General features: G+C 40.7%; 1 protein-coding gene across 4 annotated transcripts in view; it reads left to right on the top strand.

Annotated features, from left to right (window-relative positions):
• LOC139627405 (hexokinase-1) overlaps positions 1-14111 on the top strand; it is a 37144-nt gene that overhangs the window by 20070 nt on the left and 2963 nt on the right. For 3 of the 4 annotated variants that reach the window (XM_071488127.1, XM_071488130.1, XM_071488131.1), the window contains one exon: positions 13823-13968. In XM_071488127.1, the coding sequence (XP_071344228.1) occupies positions 13823-13968 (146 nt within the window). Of the gene's footprint in view, positions 1-3831; positions 3995-7207; positions 7357-7785; positions 7906-8214; positions 8311-8494; positions 8595-8733; positions 8918-9196; positions 9353-9509; positions 9598-9820; positions 9967-10235; positions 10429-10585; positions 10698-10866; positions 11016-11642; positions 11763-12161; positions 12258-12351; positions 12452-12535; positions 12720-12897; positions 13054-13256; positions 13345-13822; positions 13969-14111 lie in introns of all 4 variants that reach the window. The other variant, XM_071488129.1, reaches the window with a different exon arrangement.

The raw sequence follows: 14111 nt of genomic DNA, 5'->3' as shown, positions 1-14111 counted from the left end.
CACATTCTTATTTTAACCAGGACATTTGAATAAGAATCCAACTTAGGGAAGTGCAAATATACTGTATATAAACCTGTGAGTTCACTGAGAGCACAGCCAAGAACGCTGCATGAAGTAAACCAAATTTATGAATGGTTTTACAATTATTCTGTATTTGGTAGTACAGTTCCCACCGTTGGCACCAGAAGAGCAAGGGGCTGGGTGGTTATAGGAGGAATATAACAGTGAGTGGCAGACAGCAGCACTGCGTCGCAGCAGCTGGTATGAACAGGATGCATTGGCAGTAGATCGCCGTGTTGAAGTGCCAACATGAATGGATCTGTTTACATCAGCTGACAGATAGAAAGGTACATGATCTGCACTAAGCTCACACGAGCTTAATTTCTTTCATTCACAGAAGCAAACACATCTGTTTCAAGAACATTTGTGTGTTTTCAGACCGTAATGTGGTACAAAGTAAACTCTAAGTCATCAAACCTTGAGTTACTATATCAATTTCTAACATTTTATGGCAAACATGTTAACAAACACTTGACTAACTTGTTCCTTGTTGGCATCCATGTTACGTCCAAGGTCTGGATTTGGATACATTCACAAATGAAGCTGCCATTTATAAAAATGTAATTTACTCTTTCAGTGATTATTTATAGAGTGCTGAGATACGATACTATGTACTATGTGACAGGCAGTCTGTTCTTTGGGGTTAAAAATAATTATTTTCCTGGAGCAGAATTCATTTGGGGTGTTGTTACCTTGATTGAATGTCTCTAGCTGACATGAGGCCTCAGTGTTCCTCGGCTTCTCAAACATTTCTGTTAATTAATGCAAAGTCAGAAGAGTTGGAGAAAACTGGATGGAGACAACCACAAGGACAACTACCAACTACACGGAGCTGCAGACTGAGTGTTGATTGACAATAGAATCCCCAGTGTGAGCAAATGTGTCAGTACTGGATCATGCAAAGTTTTGAAAAGTTTTTTCACTGTGGATTTTTACTTCATACTCAGCCATAAAGTGAAATCATTTCCACATATACACTCTGAATAGGACGTTGTTGTTGGAAACTGCAGACATTTGTAGTACAGTAGCTTTTGCTTTAATCTGATTTTGTTTCCTCACATTTGATAGATGACCTGGGTCAGACAGATCAAATGCAAAAATATGAATACAAATGCAACAACCTCTTAAAAACTGATGTTTTTAAGGTGTTTTAGTGTCTTACCATAAGGCCAAATACAGATTGCCAACAAGGCAAAAATGTTGCTTGTATATGTCAAACCTGCATATCCGCATGTTTTTGTAAATAGTTGCATTAGAGAGTCTGGTATTTGTGTGTTGTCAAAAGAGGAGAGTGGGGGGTTTGTTTACTGTGTAACTGAAAAAACAGCTGCTTAGGGCCTGCAGTAGCGTCACAAGGGGAGGGCGTTTGTCAGGCACCAACATGTCATTGATGTTTAAATGTCTCTTCAAACCACAGAGTAGATCTCACCATAAAATACAGGGCCAGATGTGGGCATGTTTATGGTGCTCTCCAGCAGTTTCAGAGTACTGATGTATTTCTCTGAGCTGAGCTGAGGTGAGAGGTTACATTTTCTCAGCTGTGTGCTCCTGTCTGACAAGAGCATGTGCTAATGAGCTTTCATCCCCGAGACTCCACATTTAGACAGAATATAGGGAATGTAACACCTACAGAGTAGTTAAAGTTGGACAGTGCTCTTCCCATGTAGGTGACTCTCCAGCCATGTTGGCTTACAACTTGTTTGTATTATTCAAACTACCTGTTATCATCCATCTGCTGTATGATAAAAGCTGGACTGACCTCCTAAAGTAAAAATCTCACATCTCATCACAGCTGGTTGTGTTACCATATTCCATTTCTTTGATTGCCTTTTGTGCTTAGAAATCTTTTACTGCCTTGTACAAAACTCAAACTATAGTTTTGTGCACTCAACGTAAATATCTGCTGATTGAAGCCTGTAACACTGGGTTCGTAAAGTCCTTTTCTGTGGCCAGCAGACACAAATTCATTCCTGTAAGTTAACCAGAGCTATACAGGAAATACAGTTAATGTGTGACTCCTGAGACAGGAAGTTACACAATTCCTCTCTGATGCCTGTTACAATGAGTAATACCAGTTAATTATCACATGGGGCTATAATAAACGTCACAGAACACACACAAATAGTTAGTGTGTGAATACTGAATCATGTGAGCATGTGTGAGAACTACAGTAGTCTGACCCTGTGAGTGTTATGTATTTCATTTACATATACAGTGCCAGGAAAAAGTGTGTGAACCCTCTGAACTCCTCTGGTTTTCTGAATTGATCATCTTTGTTTAAAGTTATTCTGTAGTAGATTTACTTTGATGTTTGGGGTCAATGTCCTGCAGCACCACCCAGCTTCTACTGAGCTTCAGCAGGTGGACAGCCACCAAATCATGATGGTCCTTTCACCCTACTTCACCTTCGGTATGATGTTTTCATGGTGATATGCAGTGCCCTTTTTACACCCTATGAAGTGCTTCATCCAAAACAATTCAACAATTCAATCAGTCCATGAAACATTTTCCCAGTAGTGTCGTGGAGTGTCAAGGTGCTTATTGGAAACCTCAGAGGCACAGGACAGTTTTTTTTTAATTTGTTTGTTTGTTTTTGGACACCATGCTCCATGATTTGCATATTGTTGAATCATGAACAGAGAACAGGTCCTATAACAGATCTCTTCATGTTGTTCTTTTGGAGTCATCTTAGCCGGGCGACCCATTCTAAAGAAAGTAGCCACAGAACTAAATCATGTCCATTTACGGACACTTTGTTTCACCGTGGACTGATGAATATTGAACATCTTTGAGATGGCTCTGTAACCTTTTCAGCTCTATACAAATAAACAATTATTAATGATTCTTGAAGTTCATGTAGCTCTAACCCACATCTCCATTCTGGTTTCACCGATTGGACTCCAGGTTTTATAACTTCAGCTGGACAACTGGAAGAGTTAATCCTGCTTAGCTTCACTATTATTTTACAGAGCATGAACGTGACATTTAATCATAGTTATGTGTGACTAATATTCTGCTCTTGGTTTGCCACGCCGTCAGATCATAAAGTAGATCTTTGCTTCATCCCACTGTGTGATGCAACAGTAGATTTCACCAGGATTGTTTAACATCCTGTTCCTGAAAGGCCACAGCCTACAGCTCAGGCTGCTGTGCACTATATCGGTGGCACTTTCTACACTCGGCAGTTTCAACAGTCTATAAAACACTGGGCAGTTTCAACCGTCTATAAAACTAGTGAAGATATATGATTTCCAGACCTGTGCTCTATCTGTGGATTTTGTAGCTACTATTCCTGACATGAGTTTGTAACTTTTCATTCTGTATTTTCTGGTCTTACCCTGTGTTATACTGATGATGCTCTGTTTTTCATTATACACTGACTGTCCATTCCACTGACTGTCCACTGACTTTGGTGTGACAGGTGATTTCAAAGACTTTATTAACTCACTGCAATAAAGAAATATAAAAAGTATTTATTATATTATATGGCTGTGATTCATGTCTGGGTTAAGCAGGCTGCAATCAGTGTAGTTGTATTTCAGTCAATCAGGAAATGGATTATACTCATGGATGACTAAAACATTATGGGATGGGGAGATAGTCATTTTCACTTCATCACTTTGCTTATGGGAAATGTGATTAGCAAATCCACTAAATCTCTGTCACGTCAGTTATAAACTAAAAGTGAATTTAGTGTGTATTTGTGGCTGATTAATGGTCAAGATTAAAAAGACTAATGCTTCTGTTTTTTGCTCTAATGTTTCATTTCAGATCGATAAGTACCTGTACTCCATGCGTTTCTCTGACGAGACGTTGGTGGACATCATGCAACGGTTTCGGAGGGAGCTGGTCAAAGGACTGGGTCGGGACACGAACCCCACTGCTGCTCTAAAGATGCTGCCAACGTTTGTGCGATCAATCCCCGATGGCTCAGGTGAGCTTCTCTAACCCTCATTGTAACCATTGTTGGATTATCTAAAACCCCACTGAGTCAAGCTCTTTCTGTGAAGAAATCTATATCAAAACCAGTTTGACTGTTTTATCACTGTATGAATGAGTGTCCAAGAAGGTCAGCTAATGACTATTGTTATTTTTACTAAAGAACAAGCCCAGTGTTCGTGAACATGGAGCCCTGGTCCCAGGTCCAAATTTGGGGAAACTTATAAAGAGAAAGGGATCTACTAAAATGAAAAACTTATGTTTTGTGTCTCCTCTTTGCTTGGCCTGCCATGGCATGTAGTCCAACTCAGCTTCATCCAAATATTAATAAGGTACTGATACAACAGGGACAGGAAGTACTATTTTGTAACATGCATTTTGACCACCACCATTCAGTTCTATGAAGTTACAGTGATGCAGTCACTAGTACATTATATTGTAATGGAAAGACAAATTAAAAAGGTCTGACATTTATGAAGCGTGTCCAGTTGACCTGATCTACATGTCTTTGGCATGTGGGAGGAAACAAGTTGTAACCACAGTAAAACGGGGCAAACCACAAGCCTTTTGCAGAAAGCTCTGGTGCTGTAATGTTAGCCAAGGTTCTCTTAGCCGTGAGTCAACAGTGCTAACCACTACAGTGTTTGGAGTTAGATTAGATTAATAGCAGAGCCACTTGCGACAGTTGGTGATGACGACAATTGAAGGTGTTTATCTGGTTTGAGAACAATACAATCCTGGAATCATGTTGATGGGTTAATCTGTTATGCAGAGAAGACATCTTGTAATAAGTGGGTGAAGAAACTCTTTCTTCATTTTCACTCCTGATTTGGCACAACAGATCTCTTGCATACTGAAATCTAACCTGAACTTAAGATCACAAGTACTGGTTCCTCTTGCTACACTATGCACATAAATGTCGTTAACTGCCTGTAATTTATCTAAATGTGGGTCAGAATTTTGTCACATGTTGATTGTGTCTGCCCCCTTGAATTGATAGACAGATTTTATTACCTTAGTCAGCTGAATATTGGTGGAAGCAAAACCCTCTCTCCCTCTGTCTCAGTCTCTGTCTCTCTCTCTCCCACAAGCACACACAGGGCGATACAAAGGAAATCTTAAATTGACTTTAGTCTACAACATGAAACACACACACACACACGCACACACACACACATACACACACATACAGTGACAGTGAAAGTCCTAAAGTTACATCAGTGTACATGCATACACAGTTATATAGCAATGTGCTTTTAAAAATATACCTAGCTGCTTCATGCAACTAAATGTTGCTTTTCAGTTGCTGGTTCAGTAGCCTCCTCTGGATAGATGAAGTATTACTATCACCTGTTCTCTGATACTGCACACATTTATGGCTAAATGCTTGTTTGGCTTTAATTTTTATTAGTTTAGTTTTTTTTTTGGCCATGGTAACAGTCTTTGGCAGAGATTTGAAGGGATAGAATTATTATTCTGTCTGTTTAGAGAGAACATGAATTAGCTTGTGTGTTATGAAGACATTTAATGTTCCGCCATCTTCTTACTATGAGACAATGTTTAATTATGTACTATTTTTCCAAATGTGCACAAATGACACTGAATAACCATGAAAAAATAACAGTTGCAGTGTTACTCTATGGCTTGCATATGAAATATGTCATGTTTTCTCATTATTTTATTGCAAGCTCCTGTCTTCATTCTTAGTTTGAAAACTTGTTTCTGCTCGTCTCTACTGCATTTACATTCCTTCCAGATACATTATCTGTCACTCTGCCCCGTGTGAACTACACTGACCTGACCTTGCATTATGAGCTGCACAAAAGGTTGCAGCACAAGTAGCAGCACGTTGTGTTTGTACTTTCTGAATGTCTACTTGAGGTGGAGGGTTACAGTTTGATTTTTTTGTACTGAATCACATAGAAATAAGATTTGAAAGGAAACAGGAGTAACAAGAAGGGAGCAGACCATATCTGTGATGAGTTAGATGGTACTGCCTGGTTTTTCACCAATGGTCTCTGAGTCCTTTTACTAATCAGTTATGATAAACACTATGTATTATGTGAAACACTATTGCAGTTAATCTAAAGAGAAAGCTATAAACCAAGTATGTTCACAATTCAGATAGACAGACATAATAAACTACCATTACTGCTTACCGCCAAGTAACCATGAACTAATTGTATACCAGATTATTATGGGATATTATGGTCTAAATAAGTAATACTCTTGATCACAGGTTACAGACACCATCAACACCTAACATGTGGGTGAGGATGGGGCTTAAGATGAAGCTTTTCTTTCTCCATCCAAACTGCATTTTAACACACTACTATAATTTCCTAGAGATAATATTAACTGAGCAAAATAACTGCTCACAGTAATAATTATCTCACAGCTCTTTGTCACTTAAACAACAGTGTCAGTTTGAATGAAAGTAAACTCTGTACTTGTTGAACCTCCAGGTTTACCGCTTTTTCCTAGCTGGATAATAACAGTTTACTCATGATAATTTACCTATGAAACATTATCTTTGATAAGCTCTTGACCAGGTGGTATGGCTGCCATAACACTTTTGGTGGTGTTGGGCAATCATTAACCAATAAATATACAGGAGGTTGATCCTGTAGTAAGACAGAATAGAGAGTCAAGCAAACCTATAGTGTATATATACCAGTACACAATGTTAAAATATAGAGTTAGACTACTAACCTTACATTCTACGTATTTTATTTACTTATTTGTTGCCATATGGGTTGATAGATGTCAGTGTTGGCCCAAAGACATGACATAACTTTAAATGAAAGCTATCTGCGACTACTTTACATTTCCATACACTACTTCTTCCCTGTGTTGCTTGGAGGCTGCGTATTGTGTGACAGGAATTCACTCTAGAGTAATAGTGATAGGTGTGTTTGTTTGCTAAGCTAACAGAAGAAAGATGTCCTGATAATGCATGTCTGCCTGATGGGTAAAGACCCAGTCCAGAGCTGTCTTCATTAGCTGTGTGTTCTTCAGTGCCACCAATACTTAATTTATGAAGAAAACCAAAGGACTAATGCTGAAACCTTGCCCCTTACAATGAAGGCAATATATCTGCTACAAATGAAAAGATCAGTGTATAAGTCTATAACCATGTACCTAACTGCAAAATGACGTTTTTTTCCCCCTCTCTGCCTTTCTCCCTCCTCCTCCTCTGTTTGAACAGAAAAAGGAGACTTCATCGCATTGGATCTGGGAGGCAGCAACTTCAGGATTCTCCATGTCAGAGTGAGCCATGAGAAGAAACAGACTGTTCAAATGGAAAGTCAAATCTATGACACACCAGAGGACATAATTCATGGGAGTGGAACAAGGGTAGGTTTATACCAAAGGAAACACACACACACACACACACACACACACTCATACTTGTACTTCTATCTTTGTGAGGACACTCGTTGACATAATGCATTCCCTAGCCCCTTACCCTAACCTTAACCATCACACCTGAGTGCCTAACCCTAACCCTGACCCTAACCTTAACCTGAACCTAATTCTAACCATAACTCTAAAACCAAGTCTTAACCCTCAAAATGTGATTTTAAGTTGTCTCAAAAAGTGAGGACCGGCCGAAGTGTCCTCGCTTTCCCAAAATGTCCTCACTCTGTTAGTAAAATACTTTGTTTTGGTCCTTACTATGTAGCAAGTACAAGTACACACACACACACACACACACACACACACACACAGTCTCTCTTCAGCTCAACCTGAGTTAACCTCATCCTCTTTCCACCTCTGTTCCAGCTGTTCGACCATGTGGCAGAGTGTCTCGGTGACTTCATGGAAAAACACAACATCAAAGACAAGAAACTCCCAGTTGGTTTTACCTTCTCCTTCCCCTGCCAGCAGACCAAACTAGATGAGGTAAAACAAAATCAGAGAGATCAACTAATCAAAGTTCTCAAGCAGCAGTCTGAAGTACCTTTCTTGCTTATACAGTTAGGTGTCTAGTTGACTTCTTTGTGACACACCACACTTTCCAGGTATCATCTCTCATTCAAATATCTGAAGATTACCATACAGTCCATTTACATTACACCTTTCCACAGCTGTGATGGAAGCCTGAGCCACAGTAATGTGTGTGTGCTAGGCTCTGCCCAGCAAAACCAAGTCTCCATTAAGCATTAAATCTTTCTGTTCGGTTTCTGATTTTCCCTCTGGCTCTGTCTCCAGGGCATTCTGTTAACATGGACAAAGCGTTTCAAGGCTGGTGGAGTGGAGGGGACGGATGTTGTCCAGCTGCTCAACAAAGCTATTAAGAAACGAGGAGTGAGTCTTATTTTTTCTCTCATTTCGTTCATTTGATGCCACACTTCACTTCTGTGGTCTGAGGCTATCAACTTATCAAAGTTGATCCTAATGCATTTGGTTTAATTCAAACTGGGATGCAGAAAAAAAGAAAATTTGATTCTGTGTTTTTTCCTTATATATATGTGTGTGTTCATTATTTCAGGACTACAATGCTGACATCATGGCAGTGGTAAATGATACAGTTGGAACAATGATGACCTGTGGTTTTGATGATCAACGCTGTGAAGTTGGCATCATCATCGGTATGTAGAGCTATGAGGGGCCAATCAGATTCCAGAGAGTATTCGCCATTATTACAACTTAAATAAAACTCAAGATAAATCAAACAAGCAGAACAGAAAAGAGATCAAGCTGTAAGGATTTGTAATTCTATGTGTTCAGGTACAGGCACCAACGCGTGCTACATGGAGGAGCTGCGTCACATCGACCTGGTGGAGGGAGACGAGGGCAGGATGTGTGTGAACACTGAGTGGGGAGCCTTCGGAGACGACGGCAGGCTGGAGGACATCAGGACAGAGTTTGACAGAGAGATAGACCGAGGCTCTCTCAACCCCGGCAAACAGCTGTATGTCAAAGCAAAACCATCAGAGCCTTATTCATATAATCAGAATAATCTGATGATTAGCTGTCATTTACTCAGCCTGCTGATGCTGGAGAGAAATGTGAGAATGATTTGGAAAATGTTTATTTATTTATATTAAAACAAACAAAAAGTTGTTAAAACATGAATAGTGATGTCTTTAACTATTAGAGCCATCAGCAGGAAAAAGTACAGCATTAGGATGTTTAACCAGAAGCCAGATGTCTGTTTTACCCACTTCTCTTTTCTTTTACTGTGCCATAGATTTGAGAAGATGGTCAGTGGTATGTACATGGGGGAGCTGGTTCGTCTTATTCTGGTGAAAATGGCCAGAGAAGGCCTGTTGTTTGAGGGAAGGATCACCCCTGAGCTGCTCACTAAAGGAAAGTTTGAGACCAAGCACGTCTCAGCCATAGAGAAGTAAGTTAAACTGCAGGGTTACAAACTGTAGATGTAACTGAACTTTCTCAATCAAGTAGTTACAAAACTGAACTGAACTGAACAAATCATTTTCTAGTCAGTTATAGTCTCCCTCTCTCTCTCTCTTTCTCTCTCTCTCTCTCTCTCTCCTGTGTAGGAGTAAGGAAGGACTGACCAAAGCCAAAGAGATTTTAACCAGACTTGGTGTGGAGCCTTCAACTGACGACTGCATCGCTGTGCAGCATGTGTGTACTGATGCTGAAATACCACTTAAATCATGTGTATCCTCTTAAACACTCTGTTTAAAGCAATATTATTTAGACGTATAAAACTTCCAAACAAAAACATAAACTGCCATACATCTTTTGGTTTTTGGCACCTGAGGTGCTTTGTTTATCTTCTTCTGCAGTTCATTATATTTGGATGTGCTGCTTGATGGCTTTATCCCCTCACCTCCTTTTCCTTCAGGTTTGCGCCATCGTGTCTTTCCGCTCTGCCAACCTGATAGCTGCCACCCTGGCTGCCATCCTGATGAGGCTAAAGGAGAACAAAGGTGTGTCACGACTCCGAACCACTGTAGGCATCGATGGATCTCTCTATAAGATGCACCCACAGTGAGTGACAGTAAAATATGAACATTTATGCATTTGTATTTATTTTGTGTGCTCTGTCTTTGTCTATAGCACTGCTTTAATTTGTTTCAATTTCACCCATTTTTGGTATCATGCATCTCATCATCGCTCTTCACTTTCCCACTACAATCATTGACAGCTGCTGTCAGAGGCTCAGTTGTGTGTCATCAGTCCACATACTGTCTGAAGAAGAGAAAATTAGCTATTAACACTGGTAAAATTTCACCCCTTCAACTCTACGCATATTTCAGGTATGCCCGTCGTCTTCATAAGACAGTCCGTCGTTTGGTTCCGGACTCAGATGTCCGATTCCTCCTGTCAGAGAGCGGCAGTGGAAAGGGCGCCGCCATGGTGACAGCTGTGGCCTATAGACTCGCTGACCAATCACGACAAATCGACCAAACACTGTCCGAATTCCGCCTGACGACAGAACAGCTGCTAGAGGTGAGGACAGAGAGACACTTCTGTGTGTGTGTGTGTGTGTGTGTGTGTGTGTGTTTGTGTTTGTGTCTGTCTGTCTGTGTGTGCACGAATGGATGTGCATCTTTCACATCCATTTGGGATGTCACTTCCTGAATCCCAAATGTGTTTTTTTCTTTAGGTAAAGAAACGAATGAGGATAGAGATCCAAAATGGCCTTTCGAAGAGCACTCAGGACTCTGCTACTGTCAAAATGCTGCCAACCTTTGTACGAAGCACTCCTGATGGCACAGGTGACACACACACACACACAGACACACACACACTCGTGTATTCATATTCAAGCTGACAACTTGTGACATGTCGGTCTGCAGTCCAAAAGAAGGTCATTATCTCTGAGGTTTGTTTGACATGGTTACTGTTTTATTTATCTGTCTGCTTTTCTTTCTGTTTGTGTGCCAGAGAATGGAGATTTCCTGGCTTTGGATTTAGGAGGAACCAACTTCAGAGTTCTGTTGGTCAAGATTCGTTCTGGCAAGAGGAGAACAGTGGAGATGCACAACAAGATCTATGCTATTCCTCTAGAAGTGATGCAGGGCACAGGAGAGGAGGTGACGTCATTTCATCGGTCATTTGACCCCATTATCCAAGTTAAACTGACAGAATTTATACTGAGAGAGCACTAGAGAGAAAAAGACAGAAGGATGGATGAAAAGTTTTGAACTTCTGTTACCATAGCTGTACTTTAAATATTAGGTTAGGATGTTGGGGTGTGATGGTTTGTTGACTCAGACGTGTGAAAATAGGGTAGGAGCAGGGAAGAAGGTCAATAAGTTAGAGGTAGACAGATATAGAGGTCAACCTGTCAAGATTAGCATTGGTGACAGTCTTTTAAAACATAGATTTGAATTTAACTCTTCTGTGTTGGCTCAGGCTAATCCTGTCTGTCACCTTTTGGCCTTCTCACCCCCCGCTACCACTTCTCTGCCTGTCACTATCTTGTTGTAATATGTCACAGGCATTTCCCCTTGTTGTGCTTGGCTAGACCTCTGCTCACTTTCCTGTGGGACAACATTTTTCTTTTTTATTATATCTATTCAAATATGTAGTTTGGTGAAATCACACATGTCCATTTAAGGTTGTAAATACAAGACCAACCACTGGAGGCTGAAAATGGAACAAAATGTGACTAATGTTTTTGAGTATGACACATTGTCATATCTTCCCTCTCCTTCCAGTTGTTTGATCACATTGTGCAGTGCATCAGTGACTTCCTGGACTACATGGGGATAAAGAACGCTCGTCTTCCTCTGGGCTTCACCTTCTCATTCCCCTGCCGACAGACCAGCCTGGATGCTGTGAGTGTGGTCCTCTTCCTTCCTCTCTGATATACTGTTTTGTTTTGTTTTGTTGTTAGCTTTTTTTTTTTTTTTTACAATATTTTTTGGGCATTTTGCCTTTGATTTATAATTAAATCAATGCAGAAAATAGTCAGGCTGGTCGGGAGTTGAACCAGCAACTCACCTCCTAAGAGCATCAGCTCATGTGGTACACACCCTAACCGCTTGGCTATCATGTTGTTGTTAGCTTGACACTGACATTGACACAATATTGTGTTTCATGAGCCTGAAGATGGAGACACAATCATTGCTAAATTCTCTCTCTCTCTCTCTCTCTCTCTCTCTCTCTCTCTCTCTCTCTCTCTCTCTCTCTCTCTCTCTCTCTCTCTCTCTCTCTCTCTCTCTCTCTCTCTGTAGGGCATCCTGGTGACATGGACGAAAGGCTTCAAGGCGACAGACTGTGAAGGAGAAAATGTGGTGGGACTGCTGAGGGAGGCCATTAAGAGGAGAGAGGTAGGAAATGAGAAGCAGCATCAGTCAGTCAAATGTGGCACTGTGCAAAAATGTAAACAGTGATGTTGCATCACCTCATGTGTTTCCTCTTTAGGAATTTGACCTGGATGTAGTGGCTGTAGTGAACGATACAGTGGGAACCATGATGACTTGTGCCTACGAAGAACCCACCTGCGAGATAGGACTCATCGCCGGTTAGTTTACCTGATCGTGACTCTTTTTGATAAATATTCAGTTTTCCTGTGCTCTATCCACCTAATGTGTCGGTCTCACTACAGGCACTGGCAGTAATGCATGTTACATGGAGGAGATGAGGAACATTGAGATGATAGAGGGAGATGAGGGACGGATGTGCGTCAACATGGAGTGGGGGGCTTTTGGAGACAATGGATGCCTTGACGACATCAGGACAGAGTACGACCGCACTGTGGATGACTTCTCGCTCAATCCAGGCAAACAAAGGTTGAAATCCCACACACACACACGCACATTATTTTTTTACATTCTTCAAGTCAACACCTGCTAGCATATTAACTCTTTATTTCCCGGACTCACATCGTTATGAACAACTTACAGTACATGTAGTTGTGTGTATATGTCTATTTATGTGTATGTTTTGTGCTTGCATGGGTTTTTACAGATATGAGAAAATGTGTAGCGGCATGTACCTCGGTGAAATTGTGCGAAACATCCTCATAGACATGACCAAAAGAGGATTCCTGTTCAGAGGACAGATTTCTGAGACACTGAAGACCAGAAGCATCTTTGAAACAAAGTTCCTCTCACAGATAGAGAGGTAAAAATTGAGCCCTGTTTTGGTTTGTTTGTATCAAGTGACAATGCATTCCTCAAGGACATGAAAAGTATTTGTCCATCGTCAACTCGTCATCTTTCAGTTTATTTCATTATCAGGCTTCTAATGTTCTTGCCCTTGCACTTTGTTGAGCTTATTCTCCTTCTGCTGCTGACTCAGTATTGCGTCTGTGTGTGTTTTTCCAGTGACAGATTGGCTCTGCTGCAGGTCAGATCCATCCTGCAGCACTTAGGTCTGGACAGCACCTGTGATGACAGTATCATAGTCAAGGAGGTAAGAACCAATATAGAAGAACCATTATGGTAAAATATGTTTTTCAAATTGGACCAAATCAAAACATTAACACACAAACATGTTTAGTAGCTAATCCAGTCTCACGCTCAAACCTCGATAATACAACAAGGACACTTATCAACACAAACTTTTCACCCTTTTTGCATCACACATGGCGTTTTGAGAGCGTATAGCAATTAATGCAAGGCTGTTGTACTAGACAGCATTATTTTGAACTATTGGTGTACCTAATAAAATGGCAGCTGTGTGTAAATACTGGACAGTGAGCACTGTGAAAGAGTTTGAGCCCCACAATACATTGCTATCACACTTGTCTTGTGAAAGAACTCGGCATATGTGACTATTCAAGAGTCGACACAAGGTAGAAATGTTGGGTTATATTTATTCTCAACATTTGTGGAGTTCTGGTTCACAGTTTGTTAACTGTTGCAATAATGATAACGGCTTTCATTGTTAGGTATGTGGAGCAGTGTCACGTCGTGCAGCTCAGCTGTGTGGGGCAGGAATGGCGGCTGTGGTCGACAAGATCAGAGAGAACCGAGGACTGGACCATCTCAACATCACTGTAGGGGTGGATGGGACACTGTACAAACTACATCCACAGTGAGTTCATCAATAATCACACAAAACTATTTACTGTCTACTAAAGTACACAAGGAATCAAGGTGAGAGCTGCAGGCCATTATAACTGAATGAACACACCTTGTTTGCTGTACTTTTAAAAAGCTGTCATGGCAGTTTTTGTT

This window comes from Trachinotus anak, unplaced genomic scaffold, assembly GCF_046630095.1.
Source record: "Trachinotus anak isolate AG129_WGS33_773 ecotype Australia unplaced genomic scaffold, CSIRO_AGI_Tana_v1 ptg000011l, whole genome shotgun sequence".
In the NCBI taxonomy this organism is placed as follows: Eukaryota; Metazoa; Chordata; class Actinopteri; order Carangiformes; family Carangidae; genus Trachinotus; species Trachinotus anak.
Note: the sequence above shows the minus strand (reverse complement) of the source record. Positions and strands in the feature narration are given on the sequence as shown.